This window comes from Drosophila subpulchrella, chromosome 2R, assembly GCF_014743375.2.
Source record: "Drosophila subpulchrella strain 33 F10 #4 breed RU33 chromosome 2R, RU_Dsub_v1.1 Primary Assembly, whole genome shotgun sequence".
In the NCBI taxonomy this organism is placed as follows: Eukaryota; Metazoa; Arthropoda; class Insecta; order Diptera; family Drosophilidae; genus Drosophila; species Drosophila subpulchrella.
Window position 1 is genome coordinate 12231235 of NC_050611.1, and position 22192 is coordinate 12253426.

At 40.4% G+C, this 22192-nt stretch overlaps 3 protein-coding genes across 7 annotated transcripts; 1 reads left to right on the forward strand and 2 right to left on the reverse strand.

The window, feature by feature from the left end:
- Positions 1-9750: 9750 nt before the first annotated feature.
- LOC119549142 lies at positions 9751-12812 on the forward strand. 2 transcript variants are annotated; one of them, XM_037856920.1, is made up of 2 exons: positions 9751-10035; positions 12307-12812. In XM_037856920.1, exons 1-2 carry the CDS (start codon positions 9976-9978, stop codon positions 12679-12681), a joined length of 435 nt encoding a protein of 144 aa, XP_037712848.1. In that variant the 5' UTR covers positions 9751-9975; the 3' UTR covers positions 12682-12812. The 2 variants fall into 2 exon arrangements, with proteins under 2 accessions (XP_037712848.1, XP_037712849.1); XM_037856921.1 differs by lacking the exon at positions 9751-10035 and adding an exon at positions 11715-11846.
- On the reverse strand, positions 10091-11266 carry LOC119549144. Its single transcript, XM_037856922.1, has 4 exons — positions 11174-11266; positions 11029-11091; positions 10798-10971; positions 10091-10297 (listed from the first exon to the last, which is right to left on the reverse strand). Exons 1-4 carry the CDS (start codon positions 11175-11177, stop codon positions 10197-10199), a joined length of 342 nt encoding a protein of 113 aa, XP_037712850.1. The 5' UTR covers positions 11178-11266; the 3' UTR covers positions 10091-10196.
- Positions 12813-13090: 278 nt separating the features above from the next.
- LOC119549141 (polycomb protein Asx) lies at positions 13091-21915 on the reverse strand. Of its 4 annotated transcripts, none has more exons than XM_037856916.1 (11): positions 21515-21915; positions 20041-20352; positions 19034-19973; positions 18347-18974; positions 18193-18285; positions 18063-18128; positions 17201-17994; positions 15622-17046; positions 15229-15561; positions 14918-15167; positions 13091-14391 (listed from the first exon to the last, which is right to left on the reverse strand). In XM_037856916.1, the coding sequence occupies exons 2-11, from the start codon at positions 20271-20273 to the stop codon at positions 14048-14050; spliced, it is 5106 nt and encodes a 1701-aa protein (XP_037712844.1). In that variant the 5' UTR covers positions 20274-20352; positions 21515-21915; the 3' UTR covers positions 13091-14047. The 4 variants fall into 4 exon arrangements, with proteins under 4 accessions (XP_037712844.1, XP_037712845.1, XP_037712846.1 ...); XM_037856917.1 differs by lacking the exon at positions 21515-21915 and adding an exon at positions 20906-21041; XM_037856918.1 differs by lacking the exon at positions 18063-18128 and having other exon boundaries at positions 21515-21914.
- Between the last annotated feature and the right edge of the window lie 277 nt (positions 21916-22192).

The window sequence follows — 22192 nt, forward strand, 5'->3', positions numbered from 1 at the left end:
AAACAAAATTATTTTAATTTAAATAATTATTTTGGTATTTTATATATTAAATCATTAACTTTTAATTTAACTTCTCTAACAAATTGAATAGTAAAGTGAACATAATTCATTTTGCAGGCTAACCTATTATTTCTTTATGATTAAGTCATTTTATGTCAATTTTACGTTTAACTAATAGTTCCTATTTACAAATAACATAAATCATAAATAATTAATAATTTGTCGATACATAAGAAACCCCGATTGTATACATATTATTTCTTTCAGTGTATATAAATCGTTGGGCAACGATGAGCTTAAAGCAGAAATGATTATTAAGCTGGCTCCCCTAACAAGGGTGATGGGCGTTGAAGGACGTAGTCTTGGTCAGTTTACAAATCCAATCAACGTTGCGTATACTTGATATGCAAACAGGAGGAAGGGAAACTTTCGCTGCCACTTCGGCTGCTTTCCCTCGTTTTATTTCAGCTACTTCAACTACTGCTGCTTCAGCCAAATTAGTTTAGCAAACATCAAACAGGCGAAAGCAGAAGCTGCAGCCAATCAAAGCAACAAGCTTGAAATGAAGAAGAAAAGTGTTTGACTTTGGCTTTCAATATAACGCATACGCCACGTGGCACACCCGAAATAACCCGGCTGTGTGTCTGCGTGTCGGAATAATTCAATTTATTTAGCCAACGAGAGAAAAATGTGAAGCAAATAAAAACACACATTTTTTGCTGATGTTTGTCTCTGATTTTGATATATATACGTAGGAAGATACATATGTGCAGGCAAAAGGAAACTCACAATTTCAGTCTCAGTAAGCAAACATTTTATGCATAATCCTTGAACGTAAGGTTTCGCTCCACTCCTCTTTTCCTGCCAAGTGAGTCGGAAAATGTGTTATTTTATGCGTAACGCAATTTTGAGGGGCAATTTCGCCAAAACTTTTACTGCACTTTTAGGGGGAGTTTTGTTTTCCTGAGTGCGCACTGATTTCAAGGTCGGCATTGTTCATACGGAATCCATATTATTGCACGAATTTCATTAATGTCCTTAAACAGGCCTTAAATATAATCCCACTGATTTCAGCCTGATTTTTTTACGCCTCCGGGAAGCTTATATATCAACCGCAAAATGATCAAAAGAACGATTAGCCTGCCACGCAAAAAGCCCCCCGGCGGAATTCATCTGAAGCCTTGAACAAGCAAAGGAAATGCAAGCAGTATAAATTAAATTTCAGCAGAAATAATTGCCTTAATTTGTTGCTTCTCTACGTTTTAATTGAATTCGCTGCGAAAACACATATTTTAAATGATAAAATAGAATGGAATTAAAGCATTATTTCCGTCATTTATGTAAATCAGCTTAGGTAACACAAATAAATGCCTGTCTTGTTTATTTAATTAATACGGTAGTTTAGATTTCCTTTGTTAAGATAGCACATTTAATTAGTTGAATTTAAAATGGGGGCTTATAAAATCAGAAGAGTTAAATTCAACAAAGTATTACTTCATTAAAGCTCTTAAAAATAATCTTCTTTTACACTTAAATAATCAAAACAAGATTTCCATTTAATTGTATAATTTTCATGTCTGCTTGATTCAATTGAATTCTGTGAATTGAATTACGTGGCTAAATACACAGAAAATGTAATCATAAATTCTGTGCAAAATACATAGGCCAAGCCAACCCAATCGCCAAACTCAAACCCAATACCCTTGGCCACTTTTCGATACTCTTGGCCAGATAAACATTTGTCCTGGCCAAGTGAGACTCTGTTGCTGCAACATATTGCATTTTAATGGGAATTTCGTTTTCATTGTCAACACGTTTGTGAATTATGTGATGAGGTGGAGGGGGGTGGAAGTAAACCGGCTAAGGGACACCGAGTCGTAAATTCAGACCCGAGATTAGAACTGCAAGTGAAGTTAAACGAGATGAGCCAGGAGGCTGCTCATCCATGCCACTGCCAGCCAGGACATTTGACACTTTTCTGGCTTAATGAGGCAGGAAGCTCCGTCTTGGCTGTGGATCCTTGGATCCCTGGATCCCGGGTCCTTGGCTCCCTATTTCTCTATTGTCTTCTGGCCGCACATTTGCGGACGACGTGTGTCAACGCATTGTGCGGTGTAAATTGCTTGCTGCCACATCTTCCCCACTCCCATTCCCATCGCCCCCCGCTCATCTGGCTAACCAATGCAGCACTTGTGAGCCCGCTTGTCAGCCCCCGCTTTTTCACCCCTTCCTCACTGCTTCTTCACCCCTTCCTCGCCACTGTCTACACTCCTTCGTCACCCCTTCGTCATCCCTTCGTCACCCCTCCGAGCCATTCAAGCCGCCGCCCTGCGTTGACAAGTTGTGTGCATAAATTGCAACTGCCTGGGCTTGTATACAAAACATGTGAAGGATGCGATGCTACTGCTGCTACTTCAAGGCACTGAAAAATAAATATTTGGAAATTGGTTCATTTTTTAAAAAATAACTTGATTGTAATTACAGAGAAGTTATCTAGAATTTATAATTAATCATCGGAATTTTTTGGGGAATTTGTTTTCCTAAATTTAAGTTTTTAGTAATTAGTAAAGTGAATACCCAGTAAATAATAATGGTTAAAAAAAGGGAAATGTCTTTTAAAATACATGACTTGCTTTTATGAAATTCTATATCCTATAATATATAGTAATAATATATAGTAATAATATATAGTATATAATATAGTAAGAATAAATCAAAGTTCCCTGGGTTATTCAAAAACCCAACTTAGATAATTAATTTAATCACAAGGGTTAAGGATTATATCTTATTAAAAAATTATATTACTGAATTTAAAATTAAAATTTAGTTCTTCCAGTTAATAAAAATATTTAAAAGAATTTTGAAAATATAATTCTGCTCTTTGGAAAAAGATATGTTTTAAAGTTTAAAAACGAATTTTAATACTGACAGTTTTAATACATTTGAGCATCATATGTTTCTTATATTATTTAAATATTTGCCTGCAATAAGAGAGTTATATTCTTAACAAATTTAAAATTAGTTTATTATTTCCCCCAGTGCCTTCCTGATGTCGCTGCTCCTGACTATGCATGAGTACGAGTGTATCCTTGATGCTTTTGGATTTTATTTGCTGGCTTAATAAAGGCATCAGGCATCAGGCAGCAAGTACCAAGTACCAGGCCGAAAACCGGCCTCAAGTTTCAATGCACTCGCTCACCTCTCCACCTCCTCCTTGAACCTACACCCCCCCCTTCCCCCTTGATTACATATATGTGTGCGAGTGTTTGTGGTGAGGATGCACTTCCGGTTTGGCAATGTTGCATGATGCAGCTTAAATTGCTGCCTCAATTACACATGTCTCGGTCTCTGGGTATCTGTTTTTGTATCTGTATCCGTGTGCGTTTGCAGGGTCAATGCTGCCTGACAGCCGGCACAGCTCTTCAACTTTAATGCGATTTTAAAGATCCCCACAGCGCCAAGGGCCGTCTAGAAACGAGAAATGAACTGCAGATGAGGTCGTGACACGCATTGGCTTATTTTTTATCATTTTTAATGTAAGGATAAATAAAAAAAAAACCTTAAAGCATTCAGGAGCAGCCCTGAAATGGTTTTTGAGTAGTTATTAATATTAATATTAAAAAGAAGAAGAAAAGAAAGCACGCAGAATTAATTATTTTTCAAAAATAGCTCGGTACTGTAAATTAATTAATAAGATAATAGTTAATAAGACATCAAAGTTAAACTTTAAGTGGAATTAAAGACATGTTGGACATATTTTAAATAAAGAAATCTGTACAAAAAAATAGTTTTTAAAAATTTTATGGTATAGATATATAGATTTTGTAGTCCTTTTCATGTAAAAAATCTTAGAAAGTTACTAAAAAAAGAGTAATGAGATTTAATTATATTTTAAAAAATGGCTAGATACTGTAAAATTAATTGGAATTAAAGTCATATTGCACTTATTTTATGTAAATATAGCTGTAGAAAACAAAATCATTAAACTAACATCCAACACCAAAGCAATACTTTACTAATAATGATGTTATAATAATATGATGTATCTGTAACGAAAAAATTCACGAGTGCCTTCTTTCTCTCGCTGCTAAATCTAACCAGCACCTTTCAAAAACCCCCGAAACCCCGTTTTCTCACCAAACAAATGCAAATTCTCAGGAAAGGAATGCATTTTTAGATGCGCTCGCCATTTGTTTTGTGTCCTGACTTAATTAACGCTGACTTACTCATGTTGCCGGGACTCGTTTACCCCGAACCCCGATCCCGATTCCTCTTAACACACCAGGGGTCCTCTATAAGCCGCTTGCCGGTATTGTTGCTGTCTTTTGTTGATAATTACTTTTGATAACTTGGCTCTCTTACTTAGTGAGTCTGTCTCTTGCTGTCCTCATTCCCTTCTCCACCAATTTTCCCCCTTTTTCCACTTTTTCACGCGGTTTTTCGGGTTATTTTATAGTTTTTGCTGGCGGTTTTTCCTCTCGACTCGCATATGGCGCCATTACAGAGCTTATCAGCAAGCTTTCGCATAAGCTTTAGTTTTAGTTCCCCTCTGTTCGTGCCTTTGGCAACCGACTGGGCTAAGTGCTCCGTAAGCCTTGAGGTAGGTCAAGTAAAAAATTTCAACCAGGCTCAAAAAGGGCAGCTACAACAGCCCAGACTGCTGTGAATAATGCAATTATCATGGAGTAAAGCTGCGATGTGAGACCATGAATTATTAACAGATAGATGGAGAAGGGTTAAAGCTGCCAGTGATACGGTGTTTAAAGTCGAAGGAATGTCATTAGCTTGGGATACAAGTGATAGATTTTAATAAATAAATTAAAAGAGCTAGCCAATGATTATATGTTATATCAGTGGCGGATCCAGAATTTTGTTGTGGGGGGAGATATAAAGAAAAAATTCGTTGAGTAAAATACAAAAATGTGGAATCAAATCCATATTACATATACTTTTTAACCTGAGTGGGGGATCTAGTCCCCATATCCTTCGCATAGTTAAAATATTATTATGTTATTTTATAAACTCAAGAAAAATATTTTTTAATTTGTTTAAAGAAATAATTTACAATAATTTATACAAATACTGCTAATTATACTTAACATTTTAGGAGTTAAAGATATAGGGCTACGTTTGCCAAAAAGCTATCTTTCAATAGCGGTTTTCAAAAGAAAAAGTTCGATTTGGTAAGTAAACAGAGGAAAATGCCTTTCCCATTTCATGCATATTTGTTGGCTTAGGAAGTGTTTGGCCCAATAATATTTGCCACTCTATTTACATATTGTAAGGCACCCAATTTTCTCCATTTTCCCCCTTTTTCCGCCCTCAACTATTGCTTTCACTGTTTGGCATGCAAATGTGTGTGTCTGTGCATAATGTGGCCCGTCCATTGTTGTCGTTGTTTCTGGATGTTTCTGTATCGCACATTTGGTTTTATTGCATTCCTTTTTTCGCACGCAAGAGGCCTCAAGTTTTTAGCTCGCACTCCTCTTCTAAATGTCAGCTGTCAAATATATATGCCCGTACACATCTTATATGTATACACATATTTACTACTATTGCACTTAGAGAAATATCTCAGAAATTTATTCCAGTAGAGCTGGTTTTAAAAGTACAATGTGTTCTTACATATATTCCCAATACCATGATTAATGTTGTATATTTTAAACTACAAAAAAATACATAGCTTTAAAAAATTATGATGAATAAAAAAAAATTGCATATAAAATATTTATAAAAGTTCACCTCGAGGAGTTGAATTCGACACCACCATAATAAAGTAGTTCATTTAGTAACAAAATAACAAATAAGTTGAATAGGGAATAAAAAAGTGTTCCTATTTAATAAATATCTCAAGGAATTGAACTATTGAAAAACAAAGTTAGAAAAGTAAGAAATTTCTTTAGTTATGCAGGTTTGATCTGCCAATTAAATTTCTCTGTGTGTATTTGCACATGTTTACTATATATATTTTGATGGGTAAGTTGGTTACTTTTGCCACAGTGTCCTTGAAACGGGTGTGTGTGGGTGTGTTTTGTCTGTTGCCAAGTGTCTGTGTTTCTGTGTTAGTGGACAGCTGTTAAAGTGACAACATCGCGTTGAAAATTTATGCGATTGCTTATAAATCGGATTTATTTTGATATGCAGGCCAGTGATTCTCTGATGATACCGGCAAGTTCCAGAAGCGTGTTTAGAGCGCTCGTATAATCAAAATTAACGCTGTGATAAATTTTATAAGCCTGGTTCTCTCACTCAATCTGAGAGAATAGACCGTAAAAAGTAATGTAATTCAACGAGCTCTTTTATTTTATAATTCTTTTCCGCCGAATATTTTATTGGTATTTTTAACAGACTTAATAGAATATTCCATCAAGAAATAATAGGTTTAAAATTCAATTTTATAAAATTGTTGTTTAATTAAAATTAACTCTTTGAAATCAAATCTGATTGAACAAAGAAACCAAATTAAAAATTCCGTATACATATTTAACTATTGAAACGTTGACCCATATTTCCCTGATGAAAATTAAAGACCCCACTTGCTTAATATCCCACACTAGCTACTCAATCACAATGGCAACCAGCTGATGGATATCAGACCAATTATTCAAATCATTAATATAATTCCGATTATACGTATGAATCCATAAGACCCACAAAAAAAATGCAAATCAAAAGGTCATTGAATCGCCCACAGAAAGCGTACAGAAACTGAAGTCGCCCCAAAAGACATCATTTGTATGGCTTGTCCATAATCACCAATAAATAATTAACAAATTTTGATTGAAAATGTCAAATTGCCATAGCCCTGAGCTAAATCCGTTGCGTTGAAGATCCACGAAACCAAAAAATGAGTATAAAATACAAAGTCAATTTGCATAAAAGCGGCGATAAAAGAGAGCGCCAAAACAATTTGTCAATGTAACACCCAAGAGACTACCCCTCCCTTTCTCTTTTGGCCCTCTCTTCGCATGCAAATGAGGGGTTGGAGGGGGTGGGAGAAAGGGGTCGAGGAGGAGGTGGTGATAGCGTGCTAATTTGCGAAGGCAAAGTCAAAATAAAGCCATAAATATGGCAAATGTTTGAAGTTGTTTCCTTTCCTTCCGGACCACCTCTCTCTCCATCTCTCTTTCTGGCCTCTATACCCCTCTCTATCTGACCTCTATACCCCTCTCTTTCTTACCTCTATACCCCTCTCTTTCTCCCGCCCCTATATCCCCCTCTTTCATTCATTGGCCATCATTAAACCAACAATGTATAATTATACACTTATCGGTAGACAAACCTGATGACTTGGAGCGGTCTCTCACCTTGAGCTTTTTACATTGATTTCCATTCCGAACCAAAAAAAAAAAAGCTCTAAAAACTCGTCTACCATCTCGATATCATCAAATTCGAAATTCGTGCAGTAACAATAAAAGTTAAAATAACTAAAAAAAAGTAGTTTACTAAACTCTTATTACATCTGCGATTCATAGAAAGACTACATGGTGAAAGGTGGTAAGGGGAAGGCGAATTGAAAGTGGAACGAACGGAAGTACAACAAATAAAGCCCTCGCACTGTGGGCCCCGCTAAGAAAACTTTGGACCTGCCCAAAAAGGGCATCAGAACTTATGGCTTTGCTAACGTGAGGAAATTAATAATACTAAAGAATTCACTTTTTCCAGAATTTCTACTTCGAGGTGACCAAGTGCATCAACCCTATTATAAATATTTAATAAGCCATCAAGTGCAACTAAAATTTGCATCAAAATATGGTTACCCTAATTAAGTTTTACTTTAGCTGCTAAATTTTTTACAAGGCCTTATAACCCAATTGCTTTAAGACGGGGATTTTATTTGAAACAAGGAAGAACGCTATAGTCGAGTACCTCGACTATCAGATACCCGTTACTCAGCTAAAGGGACCAAAGGAAAATGGAGATATGCAAGCAGCAAATGCGCCACCTACCGGCGGTAGACAGATTTTAGCGTTGTGGGCGTTAGAGTGGGCGTGGCAAAGTTTTTTTTAAATCAATCGATAGGTATTGACGAGACCAATACATTTCAGTTTAAATTTTTTATCTAGCACGAAAATTGTGGGCGCCACAGGCTTGGGCGGTTTGTGGGCGTTAGAGTGGGCGTGCTAACAAACTTGCGCTGCGCTCAAGCCTACGGAATCTAAATCTGAAATCCCGTTTCTCTATCTTTGATATTTTCCGAGATATCCGCGTTCATATTTACGATTTTTTGAAGTTTGTGAGCGGTTTGTGGGCGTTATAGTGGGCGTGGCAAACTTTTTTTGGGTCAATCGGTAGGTATTGATAAGAACAATACATTTAAGTTAAAATTTTTGTTCTAGCATCAAAACTGTAGGATCCACAGTTTTGGGCGGTTTGTGGGCGTTAGAGTGGGCGTGGCACTCTTTTGAAATAAACTTGCGCTGCGCAGGAATCTCAGGAATCTGCATGCCAAATCCCAGTATTGTAGCTCTTATAGTTTCCGAGATCTCAGCGTTCATACGGACAGACGGACAGACGGACAGACGGACAGACGGACAGACGGACAGACGGACAGACGGACAGACGGACATGGCTAGATCGACTCGGCTAGTGATCCTGATCAAGAATATATATACTTTATTGGGTCGGAAACGCTTCCTTCTGCCTGTTACATACTTTCCGACGAATCTAGTATACCCTTTTACTCTACGAGTAACGGGTATAAAAATTCATAATCCACAAATTGTAGCTTTTATTAAAATAAGTAAGCTTGACCAAATAAAGCTGAAACTACATCTTCAACCTACCCATTTTTCGTATCTTTTTCTTAAAATGATTTAATGCTTAGCTTAAATTATGATAGGGTAATTACAAGGCTAGGTATGACAAAAAAAAAACATTTCAACTTAATAAGACTCAGTTTATGTGGTCAAAACAATGGTTAAACTTAAAAATGAGGAAGCTCAGGGAACTCGAAACCTGCAAATGAATAGCGTTGGACACTATAATTACGATTATGAATTCAAAACTACAAGCCACCTGCTTCCCACATTTATTAGCCCATTTAATTTTTGGTTTACCCGCTTCCATGTTTCCCAAGAGTCAGGTTTCCCCATGGATTAGCAACTCCAACCCCATTTCGACCAAAAACCAATAAATGGTAATTCAATTTAACCGTATCTAAATCAACCACGAAGCTTGCCCAATTTTTCCACTGTAGATCCCCAGATAGGTGGGCCCAAATTGCAGTTCGAATCCGAATCCTCCAGCTGTTGTCGAGTGGTTATGGCGATGCCTGATCCAAAAATACAAATTCGAAAAGTCGAAAAGGGTGCCCCAGACACAACGTAATGCTCCACTTACTTCCTCGAATGCGAGCGCATACACAAAACAAAAAAAGTACCAGAGCAGAGGTGCTTTCAATTTGCACAAAACTCCACATAAATTACATAAGTTGACCATAAAACCTGAAGAAACAGAGCATTTGCAGGAGAAGCGGCAGAAGAAGCGGCAGAATGGGTGCGGTAAGTGCACCATTTTGGAGCGGCTTTTGGAAACTGGTTGACCAACTGACCTTGAAGCACTTTGGAGATGGGGCCGCTTACGCAATGCAATATACCCCGATTCCAGTTCGATCTTCTTCTCTACACGAAAGTCAACAAATTGCAGCCTCCCCAGCGACGATTGCAAAATTACATTTGAAGTTTTTGGTGAGCTGTGGTGTTGGTTGAGTTTTTCCCCCAACAACAACAACATGTCAGATCTTTGGCTTGTCAAAAATGTAAACACAAAAGTCTCGGGAGGGGAAAAAAAACATATATACAAAAAAAAAAGATGTATAAAAAACGAAGCGACGTCGCCGCCGACGCCGCTGCTTTTGGCCAGGTCTCAAGTGCGATATAAAAGCCCGGCCACAAGCCGATCAACGAACCACAGTCCAAAGTCGCTTGCAGCTAAAGACATCCCAGTGCAGAGAGTTTAACCACCCCAGAAAATATGTTCAAATTCGTGTTGATCGCCAGCCTGCTGGTCGCCATTTCCTTGGCAGCTCCTGCCGTGAGTGATAAAAAAATATACACAAAAAATATGAACCATTTTAAAACCAAACATAGACATGGCAAAGAAAGTTTTCGGGTCTATAAGTTTCCATTTAGTGACAAAGAAATCAGTTTATAACGCGATGTTGCCGCCGTGTCGTTGATGTTGCTGCGGGGTTTTCACGATCGCACGCACTTGGGTCGCTTGGTGCTGCGGTCCATTTCGCACTTCTCGAAGCTGCCGCACTTGACATTGCCGCAATAACTGCCAGTTGATCCAGCTAAAGAAAGAAATTAAAAAAGTTATTAAATTCCAAAGCACTAGAGTTTCGGACCTATGTAGACATATGGATCCTATTCCAATCTTTTTTTGTGGAAAAGCCCAAGGATTCATCTTCAATTTTGATATTCTAAAAATCAAATCAAATATAGAAATTTTTTTTAAGTCCTAAAGGCCCTTTGAAATATAAAATAGATTTATATTTCTATTTCAAAATGTAATTATAATAAATGCTTCCATTATTAGTTATTTAAAAAAAAACTATTTTCAAAATGCTACTATAAAAATCAGATAGCAATTTTTATGTGAAAAGTAAAATGAATATTAACAGTAAAGGATATTAATATAAAATATTATATACCCTTTTACGAAAAAAAATTAACTTAAAACATCAATATTTAACATGCAAATCTGCATATCTTTGTGAGCATACTGCCCTTATAAGGTCAAAACTTAAACCGGTATTTTTTCATAATAATATAAATTTCTGAGAAAACTTACTGTTTTTGCTGCCAAATGGCGATTTATCGGCTCCGGAATTTCCCAGCAAATTGGGTTGAGCACAGCTGCGACCATTGCACAAGTTCGGGCAGCATTTACCTCCAATCGCACTGCACTCGCTGTCATGCAAGCATTTTGGGGTACAATTTTGGACCTTTGTGGACGAAGGACAATCTGCCGGAAAAGAGAGTCCATGAAAAAGCTCTGGAAAAGCTGAAAATGGGCACTTACCACCCGCAGCAAAGGCAGCAACCACACAAGCGGCAATTAACAGAGAAAGAAAGCCCAGTTTAACTGTAATTATATAAATGTAAAAGCAAATTCTGAGTGGTTCCGCATTTCGTGCGAATATTTATCGTTATATATTTGGACCTACCCATGATGATAGTTGAACGTCCGCTTCGTTACTATAGTCAACACCGACTGCCGTTCATCGGGCTTTATATGCCCCGATCGGCGGTTTCGAGTCGAACAAGTTTTCTGCTTATTTGCCTTTGTATTTTTCATTTTTCACTTTATTTTTTGTATCTTACCTCCCCAACTTGCCTTGACGAGAGGTACTAAAACAAGGGAACGAAAAAAACACGGATAAAAACAACAGCAAAGCACATATCAATTTGACTTTGAATTTACATACAAACAGGATCGGAATAAGCGGTATTTAAAGACGCTACCTTAAAAGGAACATGTAATACTAAAGTAGTACGGCAATCGAAAAAATATTCAATTCGAATATGAAATTAGTTACATTTTTCTTAGACACAAACACTGTCATCGGGTATTTTATAAGGAAAATTTTATCAACCACTGCAGCGTATGAGATAACCTCAAGACCCCAGCCTTAAACACATATCTAGAGTCTAGACTATAATACATCGACATATTTCAATTACTATTTCCGTTCATGCAGTTGCACAAAAGACAGTTGAAAAATGTGTCAAAACGTCGCGTCGTAATGAATATATCATTTCTTCGACTTAGATCATTGTTGAGTCATTCCGGCGCAGTCCATGTTCATACGATACTTAGAAATCAAGATATTAAACTCTGTAAGACGTTGTAACATTTGCACTATCGCATAGTTTCGAGTTTGCTTGTCTATATCAATCATGTGGTGTACACTTTGATGGAGTCATGTAACCAAAGATAATATAGACTATAGTCTATTCAGACTTTGAAGTAATCATTTCTGGCAGGAGACTATTATACTTAATAGTTTTCCGGTTCAATGGGTCATTGTTGATTACCGGAATGGGGAATCCCGAAGTCTAGGTGACCGGACCAAAATATTTTGATCTTCAGCTTAAAAACTGGTAAAATTTATATGTATAATAAAATGTAACAAAAAGGGGCGTGTTTGCTGACCTGAAATCTTCAGAGCGTTTGAAAAATTACTCAACGAATATATTTAGTTTTCGGAAAATCAGTTAGAACTTAAGCATTATAAACTAGTAACTTTAGGAGTGTTGGCAATTATAATAATTTGATTATATATTTTGAACTTTTCAGCGCGATGAGACCGATGCGGAAAGGGCAGAAAGGGAGGATTACGAGAAATATCAGAATGAAAATGCGCAGTACTCGTTCAATTCCAAGGTGGACGATAAAATCAACGACGGACAAATTACCCGGACTGAGGAGCGTGAAGGAGGCACAGTGCGTGGTTCCTACAGTTACTTCGATGGATTTGTCAAACGCAAGGTAGAATACATCGCCGACAAGGATGGCTACAGGGTGCTTAAGGACGAGATGGAGGACGTTGGCAATGGCCCACAATTCAATCCCGAAGGCCAAGCTGATGTAGAGGGTTCTCTGATCGGCAAGTACTCCATTAAGTTGGACAAGGACGACGAGGAAAAGCACTACAAGGACATTCATGCCTAAGAGAATATGAATTGGAGATTTCTAACATTTAGAAATGGACTGAATACATCGTAGAGCCTTAAAGTAATGTAAACACCATCTGAACAAAAATTGTATTTTTCCTCCGAAATAAAAAATCAACAAAATTAAAATAGGTTCTATAAATATGAATGCCACTAAATAGCGAATATAGGACGCGATCCTTCCCTTCCTCAAAGTACTACGGTTATTTTCTTATTTTCAAATTTATTTGTAATAATGTTTATTTATTGGTTAATTTTGCGGTAAGTGCATCTAGGAGCAAAACGTTGTTCTTCGTTAAGGTTTTGTTTTTGAATTTGGATTTATCTCGCCATTGGTTTTTGCTGATGTTGCTGTTGATTTCTGGCTATAATTCATTTAGTTTCCTCATATTGTGTTCATTTTTCTGTTTGTTGTTCTTTTTTCACTTCATATTTTTAATGTATTTTCGTATTTATCAACAGTTTTAGCTTAACATATAGGGTTTCGTTTAGAAATCAATTACGTGTATTACATTTACGTTTATGCGCTACATGCTAAAGAAATGTGGGCGTGGAGAGTCTTAAATCGCTTGGGTGAGTGTGTATGTGGGTGTCGTCGGGTGGATAATACTAAACTTAGAAAATTACAAATTAAAGCCTAAGCGCTGGGCCCAAGCGTTTTCAAAATACATTATGAATATTTCATAAATTATACAGTAAATTATAGTATACTTAACTAACAATAAGTATATTGATCAAGTTCGTATATTCATAGATCGAACCAACCGAATCACGCACATACAGCGAATAAATTATAAAAATATAGTCATTAGACGTGAGTGAGTCCATATGCTAACCTAACCTCGTATGTAGTTCATATTGTTCCATATAAATTACATTTAAACATATATATTTACATTTGAATTAGTTCTGTTGGATCATATTTGCTTTGCTGTAATTTAAATGATAGTTTTCATATCGAATTCTATTGTTCTTTTAGAGTGCTTGTGATATCCTTAAACAATCACAAAAATCAACGAGTATCTTTAGGGATATGCAACAAGCACAAAACACACAACACTAGCTTGCATTTTAGGCTTAACTCCTCTTCCCTATCTTTATACAAAAAGTGTTACGAATTGCCAGTTTTGCTTAGTTTACATGAATTGCAAATGAATTATAATATACATTAATGTATGGTTGCCGTTGCTGCGTCTGTGCGTAAGCCTCTGCACTTGCGTTGTTTTACTTTGTTGGTTGTACACTTGGTTTTCGCCTTTGCTGTCTTCGATTGCTATAGTTCACAATTCAAACACTCGGTATCTCTCTCTACTGGGATCGACCAAAGATACGTGTATCTAAGTAACTATAATACGTTATCCACCTCATCTGATCACGCAGGCGACGCACAGCTTTGCCGCACCAATGCAGTCGTCGTGACAGAAGGCTCCGCACTGCTGGCAGATCACCATTGCGTTAAGTGAGCAGGCGCAATTGTTTGGCGCTGCTGCTGCCTCATTGCCTGGCGGAGTATTCTCCCCGCTCGGATGCAACTGCAGCAGTGGATGCTGGTGTTGCGTAGGGGATTGCTGCGACTGCTGATGGTTGATGGGCGAAGGTGCTGCTGTTGGTGCTGTGTTGGTAGTCACTATGTAGTTGTTGCCAGCTTCCATGAGAGCGACGGATGATGAGTTGGTATTGCTGCCGTCAATGTAGGCGATATTGGGTCCTAATTGGAAATTATTTCAAAACTTTAATAAGATGTATACGGCACTGAACTCATATGCTATAGTTAAATACTTACTAATAAAATAAATAATCTATGAAGTATAAACATATTTATTAAAATGGTGTCTAACAGGGGCCGTATCAACTATAAATTAAGATACAGAACACTTTTGATTCTAAATTTATGCTCTACAAACTTAATACACTTTTGAAATTAATTACAATGAAACCTTTTAGATATAATATTTATATTAATATAAATAATATTGGAAAGTTTTCATAAGTTTCATAGGCCCCTGATATGCGACTGGGTTTAGAAGGATTTAAATCTTTCCTAGTACATGCAACTTTTCTAGATAAAGTACAAAACAAAAAAGTGATTCGATCACGGTGGTTAATCTAACAAATCTATGCAACAAACTAATGATTGCGTGCCAATTATGGTAACATGACCAATAGGTTGATGAATTTGTGGGTGGTGATTTGAAAGACGTACCTCGCTAACCACTAATAATACACCAATTTACCTGCAGCGATATTGCGCCGCACAATATTCGCGGCGGCGCCCACATTGCCCAGCGGCTGTGGCTGCTGATGTTGCTGCTGCTGCTGTTGTTGCTGCAGCTCGTGGTGATGATGATGCAACGGATCTGTGCCGGATATTGTTGGCGCCATAACGTTGCCGCTGCCTGCAGTTGTATCCACCGATGCTGGACGCCCGCGTCCACCCATAGAAATGCCGTTCAGGCTGTGCAGCGGATTCTGAACAGTGACAAACTAAATGGCATACAAATTTCAGTAAGGATAAAATATTTGAAAATTCTTAATGATAATTTACCTGGTTTTGATGCATTGGTGGGGCGCTGGAGGCCCTAGGCGCTTGATTGTCAGCTGCACCCACATTTGCGCGATGTACAAGAACATATTGGCCGCTACCATTCTGATGGATCAATTGCTCCGGTGCCGACTGCTGGGAATTTTGCACTGACACTGGTACTGGCACTGGTGAAGGGGCCGACTGATGATGCTGCTGCAATAACTGCAACTGTTGAGGGGTAGCTGTAGCTCCGCCAGGTCCTGGACTAAACACATGCCGGATGAGGGTGGTGGGCGAGGGCTTTCTTTGAACGTATTTCTTCCGCGGAAAGCCACTCATTCGTGGCCCAATGACCTGAAACAGTTAAAGATTTGTTTAGTTTATAAAAATAATTTAACACAAGCAATCTTTTACCTTATACACTCCCGGACGTCCGACACCCATTACATTCGGCGGTAATCCAGCGGGCAGAGCTCCGGCACCCACGGCTCCACTGACCAACAGCTCTTCTTGCTTCAAAATATTCTGCGGCGGGGCGGCGGCCACGGCTGCCGCTCCCATACTCCCACTAGCCGTCGTTACGTTGGACATGGGTGTGGCGGCCACCGTTGAAACATTTAGGGTCACCGGGTTGACAGGTGTCGCTGCAGTAGTTACCGTCGGCTGATGCTGGTTCAGAATGGCGGCAGGCGGGCGCAGCTGCGCCTTCAGGTTTTCCCGATTCGGACTGTTTTGGATTACGGCCTGGCAGATTTGATAGCTACGCTCCAGATTGACAGCACCCGGTGGCAACCTGTTGCTGGTGGCTTTGCGTCCCTTGCCCGTTGGCATTTTCGGCTGCAATCTTTGCTGGGCTATTGTAGAAGGCACTCCCGATGGGGGCAAGGCTTTCATCGTAAGCACATTGGGAATAGTAGGCAACTGCTGCATATTGCTGTTGTGATTGGCCAGGTGCTGCTGCTGGGCTGTTTGCTGCTGTTGTTGGGGTGCAGGTACTGGCGGCGATTGTTGCGCGCTTGTCACAGCAACAACATTAGCGTAGGCGGACGGAATAGTTGCGGTATTTGCTGTTGTTGCTGCTGTGGTAGGCGATGCATTGGCAGGTCGCGTCATGGAGATAATATTCAATGGCTTGGCAATGAACTTGGACTGCGTTGTCGCTGGAGCAACATTTTGCTGCTGTTGCTGTTGTTGCTGCTGCTGCTGCAGTAGATTGTTGTTAGCGGCCTGGGCCAGTAGTTGTCGCTGATGTATTTGCGCCTGTTGCAGGGCAAACTGCTGAATTTGCTGTTGCTTTTGTTGTGCAGCAGCCTGTTGTTGTTGCTGTTCCAGTTGTTGCTGCTGCTGGTGTTGTTGGGCGAGCATATTGGGAGACAAGAACTGTTGGGCTCCGTTGCGAAGAGCCACTGGTAATGTCTTGGTCAAGGCGTTGCTACTTGTTGCTTGCTGTTGTGGCTGCTGCTGATGCTGTTGTTGTTGCTGCTGCTGCTGATGTTGTTGCTGCTGTGCGGCAGCCGCCTGCAGCGTAAATTGTTGTAGTAGCTGCTGTTGTTGCTGCTGGCGTTGCTGTTGCAGCAGAAAGTTGCCAATTATCTGACCATTGGAGTCTACCAAAATCTGTCGTTGTTGCGGTGCAGTCGGCTGGGCGTTTGGCTGGGGCTGCTGATGTTGGGCAGATTGCTGCGGCAACTGACTGATGGTGAGGCTGTTACTGCTGCTGCAAAGGCTTAGATTGTTGCTGCTGTCGTTGCTGTTGCTGCTGTTGGTAATAACGGTGCTGGACACCTCCATTTCGGCAGCAGACATCGGGACTGCATCGCAAAGAATTTCCTGGCCGATCTGATAAAAAATAAAATAGCTATTAACTTTAAGCTTTACCTTTTACCTTTCATCATGCACCAAAAATAATTCAACAAATTACTTTTAAGACTTTAAAACATTAAAGTTCTACCTGTTACGCTTTCTGACATACACGATTTCTTTTTTAACTTACATCATTTCTATACTCGCTATGAGCTTGCGGCATGAACGAATGCTGAGACAATTGGACCATATCCTGGATATGCAGCTGCTGATGTTGTTGCTGTTGTTGTTGCTGCTGCTGATGTTGCTGCAGTTTGTCCACTATCTCGCGCACAACTTCGCTGTCTTCATCCATCATCTGCTGTTCCTGCTGGTCCTCCGTTATACATTCCACCACCTCATCGTCTTCCTCCTCCTGGTCATCGTCCTCCTCTTCGTCATCGAGCACTTCGTGGCACACATCGTTTTCCATAATGTCGTCGATAACGTCGGCATCTTGCACTACATCCATCAGATCAATAGCTTCGTGGCTTAGGTTTCGCTGCTGATCCCCAGTTGATTGTGAGCTGCTCAATTTAATGTCGCCAAAGTTCCAATCGTGTTGTACGTGCTGGTACATTTCATTGGAGTTTAATTCCACGGGCAACTCCTGTTGCTGCTGTTGTTGCTGCTGCTGCAACTTGGCCACCGTTGAGAGCATGGCTTGGACATTCGCCAAAGTGGTTTCAGCTGCCGTCGCTAGCGTCAATGGAGCTGTGGCTGCCCCGGTCGATGATGATGTCGTGGGCGCGGTCGTCGTCGATCCTGAATTGCTACTAGAGCACGATGACGACATTGAGGCGGTGGAGGATGAGGACGAGGTGCAGCTGGTGGATGTAATCGAACTGGCCGGCGTCGACCCAGCAATTGAGCTTGCAATGGGCATCGGTGAGTCCTCCAGCTTATCACTTTGCTCTTCCAGTTTATTAGCTGCAGTGGTCGCCGCTACACAGCAAAATAGGAACAATAAAATACGTTAGATTCTGGAATATGTAAGAGATAAGTATGATTACTGTTGGACGATGAAGATGAAGTGAAGTAGTTGTGATTGATGGTTGATTGATGGTCTTGGAAATAGGCTGATTAAAAAGAATGAAGGAAAATTAGTTGCTAATACTGACAATCAGCTAAATGCAAACTAACCGTGATCGATAGTATCTGCAAAAACGAAATCATGGCTGTTTGTTCCTGTCATTACATCTGCCTCGTTTGTATTGTCCAAAGCCGCTTTGGTTTCTATAAGTGTGAAGATTTTAGTGAACAAAATATGTATTTCGTAATAACATATCCAACTTACCAGCTGCTAGTTCAACGCTTTGCAAGTAGCTTACAAACTGGTTGACCACCTCCGGATTGGTTGCCATGGGTTCCGGCTTTGGTGCGGCTGGGGTCACAGCAGCAATCGCTGGCATGGTAGCTGCAGGAGCAACGAGCTTCACTTCGTCTACATTATCCACTTGTTTGATGGCAACGATCACCTCCTCACTGCACTCAGATGGCTCAATTTTATCACAGGTACTGTTGATAAGTGGTTGATGTTGTTGTTGATGCTGCTGCTCCTCCTCCTTGATTTTGGTTTCTGCTGCGGCATGATCCACAACATCAACCTCTGAGGCAGCGACAGCAACAGCAACATTCCCTGACGCATTAGGAACAATTTCGGCCATCTTCGGCTGCTTGCTATCCTTCGATGTGCTGGGCAGCTCGTCGGGATCGTCGTCCAGAGTGATGGTGGCTATCGTTGTGGGTGCCTGTGCCTGCTTGCGTTGCGAAGGACTACTCGATGGACGTTTGAGGATACGGCGTTGCTGTTCGTTTAAAACACTATTCTGGCTGCTGGTGCCAGGAGGTGTGCTTGATTTAGCTGCTACTGTTGTTGCTACTGTAGTTTTTGTGGTTGCTGCTGTCGTTTCGCACTTTGTGCTCTGCAAGTTTTTACATAATATTAATTTGAGTTAGATATTAATGGTTTTTCGTTGCTTACCAAATCAAATTTTAATTCAGTCTCATTATCACATGTTGCTTGTTGTTGCTGTGGTTTTTGTTGCGATGTCGCTGGTGGTTTGGGCTCACTCTTTACGCTGGCCGTAAGCTTTTGATCCTTGGCGTGGCCTTCTGGCTTTTCCTTGCTTCTGGAACTCTTCTCGCCCCAGAAGGGTTCAAAGTGTTTCACCTTCCAGGGATCCAGCTTGTTCTTTTCGCGCTCTGCCTCCGTTTTCAGCTTAAGCTGATTCTCCGGAGTGAACTCGCCTTCGCTTAACCGCTCCCGCCATTCCAGGCAGGCACGGGCAAAGAACTCGTTGTTCAGGCAAGAGGCACTAAGCCGAATAGCCTCCGAGGGGCTGCTTCCACTTCCGCTGCTGCTAGGCAGCTCCAGTTCGCTGGCCTCGCGATCCACGCTGGGCAGCAGCTGTATGAGATTGTATTGATAGAGCGGCGGCAGGAGCGAAAACGTTTGCTTATTTAGCAGCGCCCTCAGGTTGGTGGAGGCCAGTATGGAGTCTGGCGTCTCCAGGTCGATCTTGCCATCCTTTGTTTGTTCAATTTGCGCCGCTGTTGTCAGCTTTTTATTGCTTCTCCGACGGGGTTTAACACTAAAGCCGGGTATGGAGGCCAGGACCTCCCGCATGGTCGAAGCTTGCGAGGAGCCGGCCTTGCTACCGGGTGAGATGGCGGATGGGTAGCTGGCGGCGGCTTGGGCTTGAGCTGAGGCCGCTGCAGCTGCTGCTGCTGCCGCCGCCGCTGCTGCTGCTGCCGCTTTGACCTGTTGCTGTTGCTGGATGCGTCGGCTGCAGATGAGGCGCGTGGGCGGAGCAGGAGCAGTTGCCGGTGCAGGTGCAGAACTGACGACTGGCTCTTCACTGGGCGCCATCGGCTTCTTTTCAGGTGGTATGGGTTTCACGATAATGCGTGGCAGGTGGCGTCTGGAAGGAAATTAGTTGTGTGATTAAGATATTTGGGTAAATTGGGGTAACTCGAATGCCAACTCACCTCAGACTGTGCGTGTGCTTGGTAGAGGGTGACACCTCCAGCTGCTCTAGGGCAAGTGGATCCTTCTCGTCGTCGTCCACCAGATTGACATGCTCCATTATAATGGGAGGCGGTGGAGCGGCCAACAGGGTCTGCTGCTGCAGCATCTGTTGGTGATGCTGATCCGCTTGTGGAATGAGAAGTTGTTGGTGCTGAGACGCCGTCGTCGTCGTATCCGGCGTTATAGTTTTCATTGTTAATCGCTCTGCCTAATCTATTTACAGCGAACTTTTGATCCATGCATCCATGTCAGGCAAGTTTTTTCCGCACATACTGGAAATGGATTGGAATGCGTAATGATATTAGTTTTTGTTTGTCAAGAAAGTTGTTTGAAGTTTAAGGTACTTTTATATTTCGGGTGTTTATCTTGGGCAAAGAGAACCATATTTACCGAATGCACTGTATTAACCTAATATGAGCAATTTACCTTACATTACCTTAACATTAATTTTATTTTGTAAATGAAAAATGTTTTTAAAATAAAAAAATATTTGTGTTTGATCGATTATTTCTGGTTTATTAATTAAATCTGGCAGTAGATCTTATTTGTTTAGTGGGTATAGTAAACATATTACCGGCTCTCTGAGTATAAGTCTTTAAAACATAATATTTAAGAGGGTTTTGTAAAAAGAACATAATGTTTTAGTCAATATAAATTAAAAAAAATGATTTACCAATATAAATAAATAATACATTTTGGGTGGAATTTGTGCTACTTGAAAGTGTACTTCTCGACCTGCAATAATACATTTTACTAAGGGCTTTTTTTGACTACCCACAAGTTCAGCTAAAAGTAGGTTTAAAATTTGAAATGATAAAAACCTACTTTTAGTTTACCATTAGAAGGAGTAGTCCTAGGATTTCGTAGTTTTTTCATTGATGCTCCTGGAACAATATTGGCCAAGTGTGAGCACATTTGTCTTCCTGGCCGAAACTTTAGATGCCCGATTAGGTTGGCAAACTAGTTCCTGGTTCTTTGGTCTATGGCCCGATTAATCCTGCACTAACCTGGCCAGCAGTATTGTCCATTTTAAGGCAAAAACTGTCTGTATAATTTTAACGTTGCGCCCTTTGTATATGTACTGCCATCTGTGTGTATGTATGTACGTATGTATTTCGTTAGAAGTGTGTGTGTGTGAGTGTGTGTAATTTTTATATGTAATCGAATTGCGGCTATGCGGAGATTTTCCGTTTGCTTTGGTTTCAATTATCTTTTTAGTTTTCCTTTCGATTTTCCGCACTCGCCAGCATTAAAATTAAACAAAAACAACAATGTAACTGCAACAACAACAACTGCGAACGACCTGCGAAGTTGTTGGTTGGTTATATTTTTTTCTCACGCACGCACACACACACACTCACATGCACACACCAGCGAAGAAGTAGAAAAATTGCCTTTGCTGCTATTTTAAAGAACTTTTAGCGAATCATTTACCTATTTATTGTACGGATTTCGAGCTGTACTAGAGCACTATCTTTTGCATAATGCCGATTTCCGCCTCGTTAATGGCTCACTAAATTAAATATTGAATGGGGGAAATGTGAATGCCAAACACACAAACAAAGCAGCTACAAAATGATTCTTTTCTAGCTAGCTATGCCGGTCCCTTTCTGGCGCACGCGTTTCGGCTATCGGGCCCAGCGGCCGACCCTCTCGCTCGCACACTACGCAGAAAAGCTGCGTTTAATTGAATGAAATTGTTTTAGTTAGTACAATTCGAACACCGGGCACTAATCACACCGACTTTTAAGTATTTTTTCTTGGCCAGTTTTTAACGCGGATCGCTCGAATTTCTGGCTGCCCTGCCAAGTCCGATGGGGTTGTTGATGTCGCATCCGATACATCGGATATCGGATAGGAGCGGAAGTATTTGCGCAGTCACTGCTCCCGCAGCAGGGTTGCCACCTATCGATTGACCGCGCTGGTGGCTAGCTAGAAAAAAGGTAGCGGCAGGAGCATTTGTGATGTCGCCAAAAAACCGTGATGGCTCTAAACAGTGAACCCTCGTTTGGGTATTCACTTTTCATATGATCGTTACAATGATTCGTTACAATAAATACAAAGAGCTTATTGAGTTTTCTGAAGCAAGAAAAAAATAGGAAAGCTTCTATT

What these genes read in the sequence shown, in the direction of transcription:
- LOC119549142 (XM_037856920.1), top strand. Translation starts at nt 9,976, where the DNA reads ATGTTCAAATTCGTGTTGATCGCCAGCCTGCTGGTCGCCATTTCCTTG. An exon ending in TTTCCTTGGCAGCTCCTGCC is followed by an intron (nt 10,036 to 12,306) that starts GTGAGTGATAAA and finishes TGAACTTTTCAG; the next exon opens with CGCGATGAGACCGATGCGGA.
- LOC119549144 (XM_037856922.1), bottom strand. An exon ending in TGCTGCCTTTGCTGCGGGTG is followed by an intron (nt 10,972 to 11,028) that starts GTAAGTGCCCAT and finishes CTTTTCCGGCAG; the next exon opens with ATTGTCCTTCGTCCACAAAG. An exon ending in GCCATTTGGCAGCAAAAACA is followed by an intron (nt 10,298 to 10,797) that starts GTAAGTTTTCTC and finishes TTCTTTCTTTAG; the next exon opens with CTGGATCAACTGGCAGTTAT.
- LOC119549141 (XM_037856916.1), bottom strand. Translation starts at nt 20,273, where the DNA reads ATGAAAACTATAACGCCGGATACGACGACGACGGCGTCTCAGCACCAA. An exon ending in TTCATCTTCATCGTCCAACA is followed by an intron (nt 17,995 to 18,062) that starts GTAATCATACTT and finishes TTTGCTGTGTAG; the next exon opens with CGGCGACCACTGCAGCTAAT. An exon ending in GCGGCGCAATATCGCTGCAG is followed by an intron (nt 14,392 to 14,917) that starts GTAAATTGGTGT and finishes ATTTCCAATTAG; the next exon opens with GACCCAATATCGCCTACATT.